Below are 13350 nucleotides of genomic sequence, written 5' to 3'. Positions count from 1 at the left end.
GGAGCCACCAGCGTTGCAACACCGCCGACATCGCAGTAGTGCCAGAAGTCTCTTCGACTTCTCGCATCCGATCGTAGGGGACGCAACGCGGCCGGTCATCACACATATGCCTTCACCTGCTTATATCTTCGAACTTTCTCCTCCATAGTTCTATTGTTGTTAGTTTGTGTAGTTTGTAATAGTTCTCTCGCGTAAGCTGATTTATTGTTTTATGTGTTTTTTTTAGTTGTATCAAGTGTTGATGTATTTTGTTAGTTGTATTGAGGTGTTGTACTAGATCCCGTGTGCTGCAATATCACTAGAGTAAAGTTTGTTTTGTTTTCTCACGTCTCTGATCTCTTCACTGTCTCTGCTTGCGCACGGAACGAACTACCCTGCTGTCATTCCCGCCGCCGACTTCGCGCTGGCGACGCTAGAGTGGCAGCTTGTGTAACATTCTGCAACAATGAAATTCTTGCTAAAACGAAAGTTTTTGCAATGTCCATGAATTTCGCTGCAGGAGAGTTTTACTGCATAATGTAGCTGGGTGATTCTTGAAGATTAAAATTGCAGAAGCTTTTTTCCCATTCAGTACTGCACAGCCTTGCTTGCACCAATTATGCAGTTTTCTGATCTGCCAAGGTTATGCTGTGCATGAGGTCTTAAAGAAAAAAAAAACAAACTGAGCAGTGTAGAATTAGGGAATCTTGAGGAGGGGCGGGGGGACTTCAATGCTACGCTGTAAGTATGCGTAGGGACTAGTACCCAATACAACACTCCCAAGAGGGAAACAAAAACAAACAAATTCACGTGTCTCTCTTTAGATTGCTTCAGATGATACCACCTGCTTTTTGTGCTTTGACAATCTGATTTGCAGGCATAAACCCTAACAAATGTTTTTCAACCCTTTGGTTTCATTTCCTCCAAACAACAGCGTTCATCTACCTGAGCCATCTCCTTTGATGCTATGCACCTGCCAATGCTAAGTCACAGCAACAAATGCATCGTCAGCCTGGCATAGCGTTCTTCACTAAAAAATAGCAAACACACCGAGTTTACATTAATAGAAATATAAGCAGCATAGATGGTAGAAATACAAGCGTACATCAAGTATGGCAATAGTACGTAGTGAAACAACACCGATACAAATCTCATGATGTCATCTGAAATATTCATGACCCAAGATTTGCATAGTTTAGATGTATACGAAACTTAAAAAGAAGTGGACCTATTCGTTATCGGAAAAGCTTCAAATGTGTCTGTTTTCTTATTGCCCAATTTATGAACGATCACCTTTTAGAATGCGTGAAAAATAAGAGTACGTTCGCCCGCCTCAACGTGTCAAGCGCATGCTGTGTTCCTGGCTGCTGCCATGGTCATCATGGCTACAGTCTGCACTGTATCCCTCCTCGCTTGTCGAAGGTGTGGTGAGGAAAGCTTTCAGGCAGTGTCCTCCATTGTATGCGAACCGCAAGTCACGCAGTCTTCTTTGGCAGTAACAACACGGTTCTTGGTGCCAACCTCCGGATCACTACCACCTTCTATGTTCACTCCTGTTGATGCTCACCTCTGCCATCATAGACTCCTTGCAGGCTGTTAACGTAACTTTTCTTGAGCTGCACATGATGTGCCATCTTTGCTTCTATAGTGTTGCATATTTTCCATTATGTGGTCACACTAACCGACAATCGTGCATTGAGTGGACGGTGTGAAACCGATTGCTTGGCAGTTGGTTAGCTTACATTTTTGTCCCCTATATGCAGGATGTCATACTTGTCCTTCGACGACTAGCCTCCACGACATGGGCGACGAACTACTCCAACTTCTAAGAGGAGCAAACTGCGTACAAGTGTGTGATGTGAACCAACGAATGGTGCAGAAGGCAAGTAAGACACACAGTTGTAAGATGAGCGTCGCTAACGTGAGCCAGAAATGGCATGCGGAATGCGCCATGCCTGTCTATACCCTAGCGCTGCACCTTAAAGGGACACTAAAGTCAACTATTAAGTCGACGTTGATTGTTTAAATGGTGCTCTAGAGACCTCGTAGTAATACTTTTGTGCCAGGGAAGGGCCTATTTTGAAATAAAATCATGTTTTAGTGCTCCGCATCGGGTTAGCGCACTTCAAATTACTCGCCTCAAGAAGTGGACCGACCGGTTCGTCTCACGTCACTGTTGCCATGTACAACGTTGCCCAGATTTACTGCGCTAGTAGCAGCAGACTGAAAGCAGCGGGAGCCATAGCAGCAACAACGACCATTGATCGATTTCCCGCCATTGGCTTCGAGATCGCAGACGCTTTTGTTTCAACTGCGCCCCGCTAGATGGCACCACCGGTCTTGTGTAACCACGCGAAAATAGAATTTTTGAACCACTCGCACCATTCGCCATAGTAACATCCAGCGATTCCTTTTTCATGAATCAAACAGAAACGAACAAGCAGCATTTTATTGCGTCTTTTAATGCACGACACATTCTTTATTAAGTGCAGTTAGATCTATTACTAGTGATTATTTGTAGGCGGTCCGTCTGATGTTATCGGGATAATTTGGAAAATGGCCTACTGCGGCGCTTGCGGTCCTGTGCATTTACTTAAATTTCTCGGTAGGTAGGGCTCTGTTGTTCATAATGCTGACGTTTTAGATGTTGTCATACATTGAGCTTTCACTCTGACGTAAATTGTTGTTTGACTTTAGTGTCCCTTTAAAGAAAAGGGGGAAAAGAAAAAGAGACCAAGAATAACGAATTGGCCCAACATGGCACAGGGCATGCCTGCCTTCATCCCACAGAACAGGCCAGCAGGTTGTCACAGGCCGGCTGACGATTACAGCACGTTTACTAGCCTCCTTCCACCCTCAGGCGCTGCAAGGATGGTTCAGTCTGCTCAAGGATTGCACAAATGAAAGACTGTGCAGCCTCGTGATGTAGATGGGTTGCTGGCCAACCATGGATCCCACATAGAACCATCTGTACTGGTTTGTTTGCTTCAATTGCTCAGCCACTACCACAGCAGCTTGTGTGTTGGTACTGTAGTCATATAAAAATCCCATTCCTTAGCTCTGTGTGTTCGGTGACTTATGCACCACAAGTAAGAAGTACAGCTAGTGCACAATATACACTTGCATACCTGCAAAGCAGTTAGACCAATCGGCATTTTTCATGATGCCACCAAACACGTACCCTTCCCCACACGGAAAAGTTGCAAAATGGCTCTTGACCTCACACTTGATACGATACATACATAAAAATAAATAAATAAAATAAATTACCCCAGCTCGTACCACAAGTATAATGGGCGTTACCAATAAAAAAAGATCAACACGGCAAAAGCCAAAGAATTTTCACTATAAAAGAAAGAGGGAAAAAAACTAAAATAAAAAAAGGAAAAGGAAAGGAAAGAAGATTAGTAAAAACAATATTTTCTTTTCCTTTTAGAGAAAACGAAGGCAGAGGGGCCTTTCTTTAGGCTGCAGATGTTGGGTGTATTGAGTCTCAAATCTTGAAATTTTCTTCAATAGCTGTCAATCTGCTCAATTTCGTGGAGCTCTTCGGGGAAGTTGCAGAATCCGGCTACAGGTGGTTGCTTGGGAAGATCCCAGTGATGGCATATCTTTTTGTAGCCTTCTTTCTTTCTTTTTTTTCTTTTTTCAATAGACAAAACAAATGTCTTGTCTGTGCCACTTGACCTGGCCCCAACTAATATGGCACAAGGCAGCACAGAAAGTTTTATTAAAGTCAGACTGTGGACAGGTTTCACGCGGGAGTTGGCCGTTGTTTTTTACCTACCTACAATATGCCAAGCCTAGTGCTAGTAGAATAGGCCTGGAAAGTTAATTTCACATTTGCTTTTCATGTGCAGACATTTTCGAAGCAGAATCATAGAGCTGTTCTCATTCACATCTTGAGCTTCCATAGACACAAGAGAGACCGAAACAATGTGGCAGAGTGTTGGGTACGAGGGCGAAGCACAGCCGGCACACTACCACTGCGTGTGAAACCTGCCCATGGTTCGACAACACTGCAGGGAAAATTCACCAACCTCTTTTTTAGAGCCTGGCAAATGGCTCCCTTGAACAGCATGCCCCTCCATAATAATCTCAAATACTGAAAACCTGAAGCCACAAGTGCACATGGCCTCAAATGGTCTGTGGGAAGGTGTTTCCAAACAAACGTTTTTCTGATAAAACTTTTGTGCAAACAATAAGAATTTTTTTGGAGGTTCCCACAAGTGGTACAATTCCCTTGAGAAAACTTAGCGTGAAAAACACCGGCAAACATTTTGCACCCGATGAAGGTGTCAATAAGCAACGTTTGAACAAAAGAAGCAAAGAGGTGAGAGGAGAACGTGCAACGCAAAAAATTGAACACATAGTGAGTTAATGCATCGTCTTGTTCAGAGGTTTAATTTCTTTCCAATACAAGAACCTGCCCAGCTTCTAAAGGTGGTCATCACCTTTGAGGAGGCTCAACATTAACACAAGGAGAGACAGGCACGTAATGTCAGCGCATCAGTGGCAAACGAGGGCGCACCTTTGTCGGTGGCGAGGGCCTTGGCCGAGAGCACGGTTACAGCGGCCATCGAGCGGGCGTCCACAAATGTGCTGTCCACCAGATGCCGTGCGAGGTGGCGCACGGTGGGGAACTTGTGCCGGAGCACCCTTTCGGCCCACTCGCGCACCAGCAGCCACGAGGCCTGACTCAGCTCTTCCCGTTCCTCCTCCGAGCCATCCTGAGGACACTCCTGCATGCGGGAGCATACAAGGATTCATTCGCGAGTGTCATTGACATCCAAAACCAAATAATTAGCGGTGTGCAAATATCAAACTTTTCGAATACGATTGAACACGGATACAGAGCTACGAATATGAATCAAATATCGAATAACCATTTATGTTAAAAATAGTAGCCTTTTTAGGTATTCTAGTCTGTTATTTCACAAAGAAATGACACTATCTGTATTGCCAAGAAGCATACGACTGTGCTGAATAGCTGAGCTTGTGCCTGTATTTTTTTTTATTCTTTCTATGTTGTAGCACTTTATTACAAAAAAAAGAAAGCTTTTGCACCTACCATGATGACTAAAAAGCATGAGGCCACTGATTAGATTTTTGCTATGACAGCCACATTCCGATGAGGTGAAACGTCACAGTTAATGCCCTTTTACTCAAATCCAGGCAATTATTAAAGCACCCTAGTTGGTCAGTTTATCCAGGTTCAGTTTCCACTATCAGTTTTATCCATTATCAGTTTTGACATCGACGACTCCAGGCTTTATCGTTTTCTTTACTTTCATCCATCTTTTTGCTGGTCGACACACTTAAAAAAAGGGGACACTTTCGTCGTTTTTGGACTTCCCAGCAGTACTCCTCACCTGGCTCGCTTTTATTCTCTTTCTCAAGAACTACGTGCTCACTATTTTAGGGGCGAAGCTCCTTAAGGCGTGGGCTGTGCGTCCTCTGTATGTAGCCACCTCTTGTTTAGTTCTTGCAGTGTTCACTAAATGGCGGTACCGTCCCCTGTATGTAGCCACCTCTCGTTTAGTTCCTGCAGTGTTAACTAGATGGCGGTACTTGTAGCTGATGATTAGAGTGCCTCGATGCGCGCGCCCCCGCTTAGAGTGGTGTCAGCCTTTGTAAGGGCAGGTGCCGCCTCCTCGGCCTTAGCGGTGGCATGGCCGCCATTTTGACTCCACTCAGTCACTTCTGCGTGTTCGCTGCGCCTGAATAATTGTGCTGGCGCTCGCTTTTCTACGGTTTAATGCGCTCGCTACCGTCACCGTAGCGGGTATTGCGTGCCGCAGGGCACTAATCATTGCAAAAATTCTGGAAGCTGTATCGTTTCCTAAGAGACCCGAAATGAAGGCCTTTTCAACAATGAAAATCAAACATGACAAGTGGCATCCGACAAACAGATCATCCATTCACAGCGTAAGTTTCCAGCCGGTATTCCGCATGCATAATTTGTAGCGGCACCAATTTCGTGTAAGCAACAGACACGCTGACGGCTGTATGCTTGATTCTCGTGTGCATGAATCGCGTATTTCACTTCGTAAACATTGCTTGCTGCTCTTGGTTGGTACTGTATCTGCCCTTCATTCTTGGTTTCACTATGTGCGATGAGAACTTTATTATTAAAGATACATTACACGTGTTTCTTTGCAGATGATATCCTTGTTTTTTTTTTTTCGTAATATTCATTTGTGGGAATAAAGCTTTGCGCAGCGGCGGTGTCGTACCCACTTAAGTTTAAAGAGTGTGTTTACGTTCCGGAATCACCATATGATCACGAGAGACGCGGTATACATTGGAGGACTTCGGCAATTTTGAACAGGTGTTTTTATGTAACTTGCACCTAAGTTTAAGAACTCCGGCATTTAATCTCCATCGAAGTGGGGCCACTGCGGCCGGAATTCGATTACCGACCGTTCGAGCGCCCGAGCCATTACAAAGCCACGCAGGTTCTTTCTTTCTACGATCTTTTCCTCGGTTTAGGTACACCTTCTATGCTGGTGTGATGACCCTTGTAAGAATGTGTGCAGTTCAAATTTTTTTCATTGTTCCTGTACTTCAAGTTTTCTTTTCGTCCTGTCTCGAATCATTACGCAATTGATGTTGTTTTTTTAATCATTTACGACCACTGCGAAGCAACTAGTGACAATACTCAGTGAATTCTGCCATGGAGCGTATAATTTGAATTGCTTCTGGCAGCGCTGCATTAATGCACAAAAATAAATTATTTCTACACTGGATGATAATAGGGGAAACGGCAGGCGTGTACACACGCACACACACACACACCGTCAGTATTTAAACTCTTTCAGCACGCATTATTATTTAAGTAAATAATTTATTTATTAATACTGTGAGCTATCAGGGATTATACGCAAGTGCTTATGCAAACTGTACTCGTGAAGCGTCCATACAAAGAAGATGCATAAAGACAAGACGGGGCACCGCTGTGTAGAATGAACACGCTATGTCGCAAAAAAACAAAAAAAAAACAAGTCAAGTTGTGCGATGAGAAGATCGTAGAGAAATAGTTAAGGCAATAAGAAAGGCGTCCGCCTCAGTGGTACCGTGGGCACGGTGCTCAGTTGCTGACGCGAGGCTCACGCTTTCGATCTAGGCCACGGCGGTCTCATTTTGAATAACGTAAAACACCAGAGGACACCCATGTACTGTGTCAGTGCAGGCAAAAAAAAAAAACTGATTGTCAAAATTGCTGCAGTCCTGCAATCAGGCGTCATTTTAGAACGTAAAAGCCTCAGATAATAATTAACACTAACAAAGAAAGCATATAAACGACACCACCGATATAGATTTAGAATCCCCTCTGTGGTAACGGGCGTAGGGGTTTGTTTTCAACATGAAAGAGTCAGCGTCTGCCTCTAGCGCATAAATCATGCGCATAAATCAGCTTACATGAAATATGCGCTCCCTGCATGCATTCAGGCAAAATTAACTCTAAAAGATGTCCAAGCTTCAATAAGAAGAAAAGCTCGCTAGCTTGCACACGTTTCAGGGCGTATCAGGGCACCACACGAGCGTTGCGTAGCGGGCTTCGCGTACGGTCGAGTTGTGGTGGGGAGGCGCAATGGCGGCGGTCGTAGCAGACGACGCGGCTGTCCTCACCCTCAGCGGAGCGCGCGGGCATCAAGGCACCCTACTGATGATGAAAAGGTGCAAGGTGTTATAAGTTAGATGGCAGTACTTGTAGTTGATAATGAAAGATACGAGGTGTTATAAAATAGGAATGATGTCACATATGGCGTGTGTCATTAGTGGAAGGCAATCGTTCAATTGAGTGCGGCGACGTACGCTCAGGGGAGCGTTGTTATAAAATAAAGTGGGCAAAATATACCGAGCATTCATGGTTTACCAGGTTTACTTCTAGAGCTTCGCCCACTTATCATTATTTACTTTGTGGATATGGCGGCACTTTTTTCTATCAAGAGAGCTCTGTCACGCTGATAGCTGCGCAACCGTGACTGAAGAGTACCGGGCACGCAATGATAACGCAAGGAAGGCATGTGAGATAGATGATTACTATTCCCTGACAGAAAGACGACCCGAATAAGCTTTTTTTTCTTCCTTTTAACGGAGTCACAACTCCCAGTTGTGGGGGCACTATTTTGCCGCATTGCAAGTGTGCCTTCGGTGCACTGGCTGCTGATGGCAGTAAACTGACGTTGACAGAACAACGAGATCGGAGCAATGGAGCTATGAAGGATAAATTGCAGAAAGTGACTCCATGTAAGTGCGATGCGTGTACGACCGATTCTCTAAGACACTGTTGGGAACACAGCGTAACTATGCAGTAATTTCCACCACCTACACGCGTAGCCATTAGCAACAGAGAAATATATGTGATGAGACCATTGTTACGTTACCGAAAGTGCATGGCCTTTTCTTTGTTCATCATCGCCCAGAAAGCACTTTAGCTCATTTGCGTGATCGGGTGCTACCAACAAATCATTTCGATACTATAACAGAGAATACATGCTGATGTTGCTGAAAGAGGGGCACGGCTGACGGATGACTGGTCAGGCTTTCGTCCATGCATGCGTTCAAGTTTTGGTGGTGATCCATTAGTGAAAACTGGTGCAGCTCCACGTGATACGCGTTACCTGCTGCATTGTGAAGCCTAGCGTCCTAGCTTGTAGCGTGCAGTGCAGGGTCTACTAATCTCACTCAATCTGTCAACACCACTCGCTGTGAAGTATGCGTGCATTTGCCCTTGCGCAGTGACTTCTTTTTTTTCGTTGCGCTCGATCAGCACCGGACCGTGCAAAAGAAGCGAAGCGTATTTTGCCAGGCCAATGTGGTGGTGGCAAGTTTTCTTGGCTTCCACGAGCGATGCGCGCTTCATTGAAGTGGTCCTGTACACAAAGGCGCAGCAGCGAACAGCGTGTTCAGTACACTTACAGTGTGCTTACACGAGCGGTAACAGTGCTAAACCGCTGAGCCACATGTACTGCTGAGGCGACGGTTCATGATTTAGATAGTTTAAGATGTTTATTGTTGATAGATATGTCACGCTCTCGTGTATCATCACGCTCCCGTGTATTTCTATGCAGGTATCATAGCACTTGTGCTAAAGTCACAGAAATCACTGCATGGTTTACTGTTGCACTTATCGTAAATGCGCAGAATCAGAAGTTATTTACAGTAACATAAGTGAATGAATATTACAAAGGATCAAATATTCGATGACTATTCGAAGCTTTTGAAGTTTCGCACACCTCAACGAATAATGAAGCTTAACAATGAGCCAACATAGGTACAGTGATCATGGAATGAAACACAACATTCAAATTAACAACTGGCATGTGCAATTTCTTGAGATCACTGCATCTTGTCCTTACGAATGTGGCCAATAAAGGTGAAGTAGTGTTCGCCTTGATGTTAAATGAGGGAGATGAAATTACATCGATATGACACGAACTGAAGGAGGTACTTTTTAGCCCTAAAAAGTTGCACTTCAATCCATGAGGATTGTATCTATGTGTACCTATGTTTTATAAAGAGTTTACCACTGAAATGACAAAAAGAGCATTGATTTGTTTACTTGTTTATATATTTGACCGTACGTACTATATGATAACAAATTTATAAGTTGTATGTGCCCAAACAATGTAATTATGAGGCACGTCATACGATTTAAGATAAATTTTAATACTTCGTTATTCCGCAAAAGCACCACTGTTCTATTGTTGTAACAAAAGGGATCTGAAGTCATAACAGTGAAGTTGCAGAGATCAGCTAATAAGCATAACATTCCAAAATTTTAGCGAGGACAAAGCATAACTGAACTGTGTATAATACGCAAGCCATATATAAATTTTGTAATAGTACACAAACGTTCGTAGCGACTACCCGTGGCTTTTTTTTCTCTTCTTCTCCCCTAAAATTATCACTGCAACAAACCTGCATTTTTTTAGCATATTACAGTAAAACCTGCATATAACGAAATTGACAAATTCTTGGAAAAATTTTTTGTAAAGAAGATATCGCTATATGCAGGTTCGGCATGCAAATTCGAAAAATAAACGCACAAAAACAAAAGGGGACTCACAGCAGAGCTATCCCAAAACACTTATTTAGTGGAAAAACACTGCGAGATTATTGAGATAGCAATTATATGGACACTCTCCATGAGTTTTTGCCATCACCGCCAACATGTTCCATAACAAATTAACAAGTCTAAAATTGATGCCATGCTCCACTCATGTAAAAGCGTGCAAGCGCTGCAGCGAAAGCAGAGATCAAATGAGCCGGCCCATTTTTATCACCTGGAGAACGCATACGATAACACCCCCCCGCATGTTAGAACTGCCGTCGAATGCTCAGGCAGAAAGGAGACTATCCGCCTTGAATGAGCATTAAAAAGCAGAGGTTGGGGGGGGGGGGGGGGGGCTTGAGTAGCGACGGTGACCTTTGATTTTAAGGGTGCAGTCGCAATTGCTGGTGTGCGTGCTGTTTTGGTAAGCATAAGTACGCTTTCAACGCGAAAAGAGCACTTCACCCTGGAGCGCAGACCCACCTGTCCACCTCGTGAACACCCGTATGCAATAACTAGCGCTCACTATCGCCTGGGGGTTGCAGGGGTCACGAGCACGCCGCCGCTGCTTGGCGCTTCTTCGGCGGCGGGACAATCGCGGAAGATAGATGAATTCTCGTGCCGAAATGATAAAATTTGAGGCAGAATTCCTATTTGTCCTTTGCGAAAATTTGTTATATCAAGGATGTCTCTTGCTCTCACTTTCTTACATAGAGGTCGCAAATACATGTGCGCCTATAGAGTAACAGCAGGGAATAGAGAAACTTTGTTACATCGAGGAATTCGTTATATAGAGGTTCATTATAAGCAGGTTTAAGTATATAAAAATTTAACCCTCTTCAGTCGAGTATTCCCATTTTCGAGGTCACTGTAGTATAATTCCACTCACTCCGTTTATCCAGCGGGGGGGGGGGGGGGGGTAGCAACCTTTACACCTTTGTAGTGAGGTCTTTCTGACTAATTACCTGAGATACGTTTTTACTTGTAAACATCAGCCTGTTTTCAATCTCTGAACATGCGCATTTTGCATAGCCTGAACTAAGCTTCCAACAGAATCAAAAGTTTTTGTAAAATTTGGATACCTATCCAACCGGACACAACATGATGACTGTAAAAAGATCGAAAGTGGGCCAGTCGGTAAATCATGAATCTTCTGTGTACCGGTGCTTCTTTCTTCGTCTGTTGTGCATTCCTGCGCTCCCAGTTTGCTCAACGATCATGATGATTGCAATAACACCACTTGCCTTGGTCAACGAGTCCTCACATGCCAACAGGTCTGGCAGCGTAGGTGACTTCATTTCACACTTCTTACGGAGCCCACTGTAACAGTACCTGCAAAAATAGAGAAGATGTTTGCTTAGTTAATGCAAACAACTGACATTAGTGTACTCATGATGCCAATCAATTCTTTCAATTTCAGCTCATTTTCCATCATATTTAACAAATTTCGGCGTTGGTTAGTACCAGAATTGTGCTTTCTGCAGATTTTAAAATTTGTCCACGGTCGTATCAAGAAATGAGAAACATAAACAGCATTAGTGGCTTTTCAGCAGCTTCTGGAGCACTATGAACAAGAAAATGAAGTTTCGGCCCTGTGCAGATTCTCTTAGTGAATCTTCAATAAACCAGGCGAGCTCGATGATTTTATATGGTTATGTAAATATGCTACAGAGGGGTATATTCAAACTTTAGAATATTTTTTTAATCGTGCTTAATATTTGGTTCGAGTGATGCTGCAATTTTACTACTCAAAATATTCGAAATTCAACAAAGTAAGGATATTGGTTTCGATTGCTAAAAATGAAATACAGGCCTTTAAAATTATGTGCGAGAATCCAATTCTTATCAAGGAGTTCGACCTATGGTTAAAGTTAATGGTCGTACCGTACCCAAATGCTAATTTAAAACAGGGTAGCTCGATACACGCACTCAGACTAGAAAATGTGCAGTGTAATGTTTCGGCTTGCAGTTCCTCGTAGCAGACTCAATTGTGCGTGAGCCTGTCTGCAAGAATGCTTTCATCCTGATATCAGCACCTGGTCGAAAGCACAAAGCACGATGTTGTCCTGTAGGTGGGCCAAGCAGTTCGCTGTGGTCGAGTTACAAGGAACTCGACAGAAGCATTGCGAACAACCCTTTCTTGAGCGGGGTTGAACAGTGTGAGACAGCATCAATGTTGCAGTTCTAATGAGGTCAGCATCTCGACCATCTAAACTCGGCCATTGTCGCCTACACGGGGTTGTGACAAAGCACCGGCGGTTCGGTAGCGTGGGACAGTGTTGCCGTAACAGCTCTTGGGAATTGAGCACCTGAACTAGAGTGTTCTAGAAGGTACCTGAACGCATCCATGAACTGCTGTTGACGTTCGCGTCAGGGGCCATCTACCCCCACAGAAAGATCAACTTTTTCCCTCCAACGGACTCTACCTTTTCGCCCTGCATAGAGTCAAGACGGGGGCCGGGTGCGTCTTTGTGTGGTGCGCTTGTGCTACCCAGTGAACATTTTCGCCCACATTCTCTTTCTGGTGGGTGGACCACTGAGACTTTAAGTCACCTGATTCACGGCAATCGTGCTCACCGATTTCTTCGGACCTCTGCGTTTTGAAACGACGGGCCATAAAAGCCAAAGAGATTTTGTATATATTGTGCCTTTTCTCTTCTATCATGTAAACAAAGCTACATTCTGTTTGTAAGAACGCGTCTTCTCACTGGTGAACATCAACTATGTGGGTGAGGGTGGGGAGCCAGCTACCCAAACAAAGAAACGGCCAAACCGCCAAACCGTGTATAAACGACACTGCTTTGGAATACCTGTGAGTAGACGTTCGTATAAATGTGAATCCAGGTAAGGCTGATAATAATGCTGAAGATGACTAGATAGAACCTTAAGTGGGCAAAAGTAAGTGAAACTCACTCAGACTCACTAAAAAAATATAGTATTTTGCACTTTGGACTCACACTCACGAAATTTTCTTCAAATGAATTCACTCGGACTCAGATTCACAAAAAATTACCGACCTAGACTCACCCAGACTAAGATTCATGGCTTCACCTGAGTAAGTCTGAGTGAGTCGACTCATAAGCGAATTCACCGACTTATGTCAAACACTGATGCTTATGAGCCGTGCAAAGTCTGCCCGCCATGCGAGGAATCGAAACTATGAAACTAGAAAGGGGGGCTGAGCATGTAGGGAAGGGCATTTCATCTATACTAACGTCCAACCTGGGGAATGGCGAAGGTTGCGGTACGCCTATAGTTAACGTGCACGCTGCGAATCTCTATTGCTCAACTACACACAAGAGAAATCTTCC

At 44.0% G+C, this 13350-nt stretch overlaps 2 protein-coding genes across 2 annotated transcripts in view; one reads left to right on the top strand and one right to left on the bottom strand.

Annotated features, from left to right (window-relative positions):
• LOC119172395 (testis-expressed protein 9) overlaps nt 1-13350 on the top strand; it is a 64130-nt gene that overhangs the window by 13792 nt on the left and 36988 nt on the right. The window contains exon 2 of the mRNA XM_075893723.1: nt 1743-1861. Within this exon, the coding sequence (XP_075749838.1) occupies nt 1781-1861 (81 nt within the window). The 5' untranslated portion in view covers nt 1743-1780. The remainder of the gene's footprint in view (nt 1-1742; nt 1862-13350) is intronic.
• The window catches only part of LOC119172396 (uncharacterized), a 59818-nt gene that overhangs the window by 12446 nt on the left and 34022 nt on the right, over nt 1-13350 (bottom strand). Inside the window, exons 6-7 of the mRNA XM_037423472.2 lie at nt 11284-11371; nt 4511-4721 (exon numbers count right to left, since the gene is read on the bottom strand). Of these exons, the coding sequence (XP_037279369.1) occupies nt 4511-4721; nt 11284-11371 (299 nt within the window). The remainder of the gene's footprint in view (nt 1-4510; nt 4722-11283; nt 11372-13350) is intronic.

Source organism: Rhipicephalus microplus, chromosome 4 (genome assembly GCF_043290135.1).
Source record: "Rhipicephalus microplus isolate Deutch F79 chromosome 4, USDA_Rmic, whole genome shotgun sequence".
NCBI lineage: Eukaryota > Metazoa > Arthropoda > Arachnida > Ixodida > Ixodidae > Rhipicephalus > Rhipicephalus microplus.
Note: the sequence above shows the minus strand (reverse complement) of the source record. Positions and strands in the feature narration are given on the sequence as shown.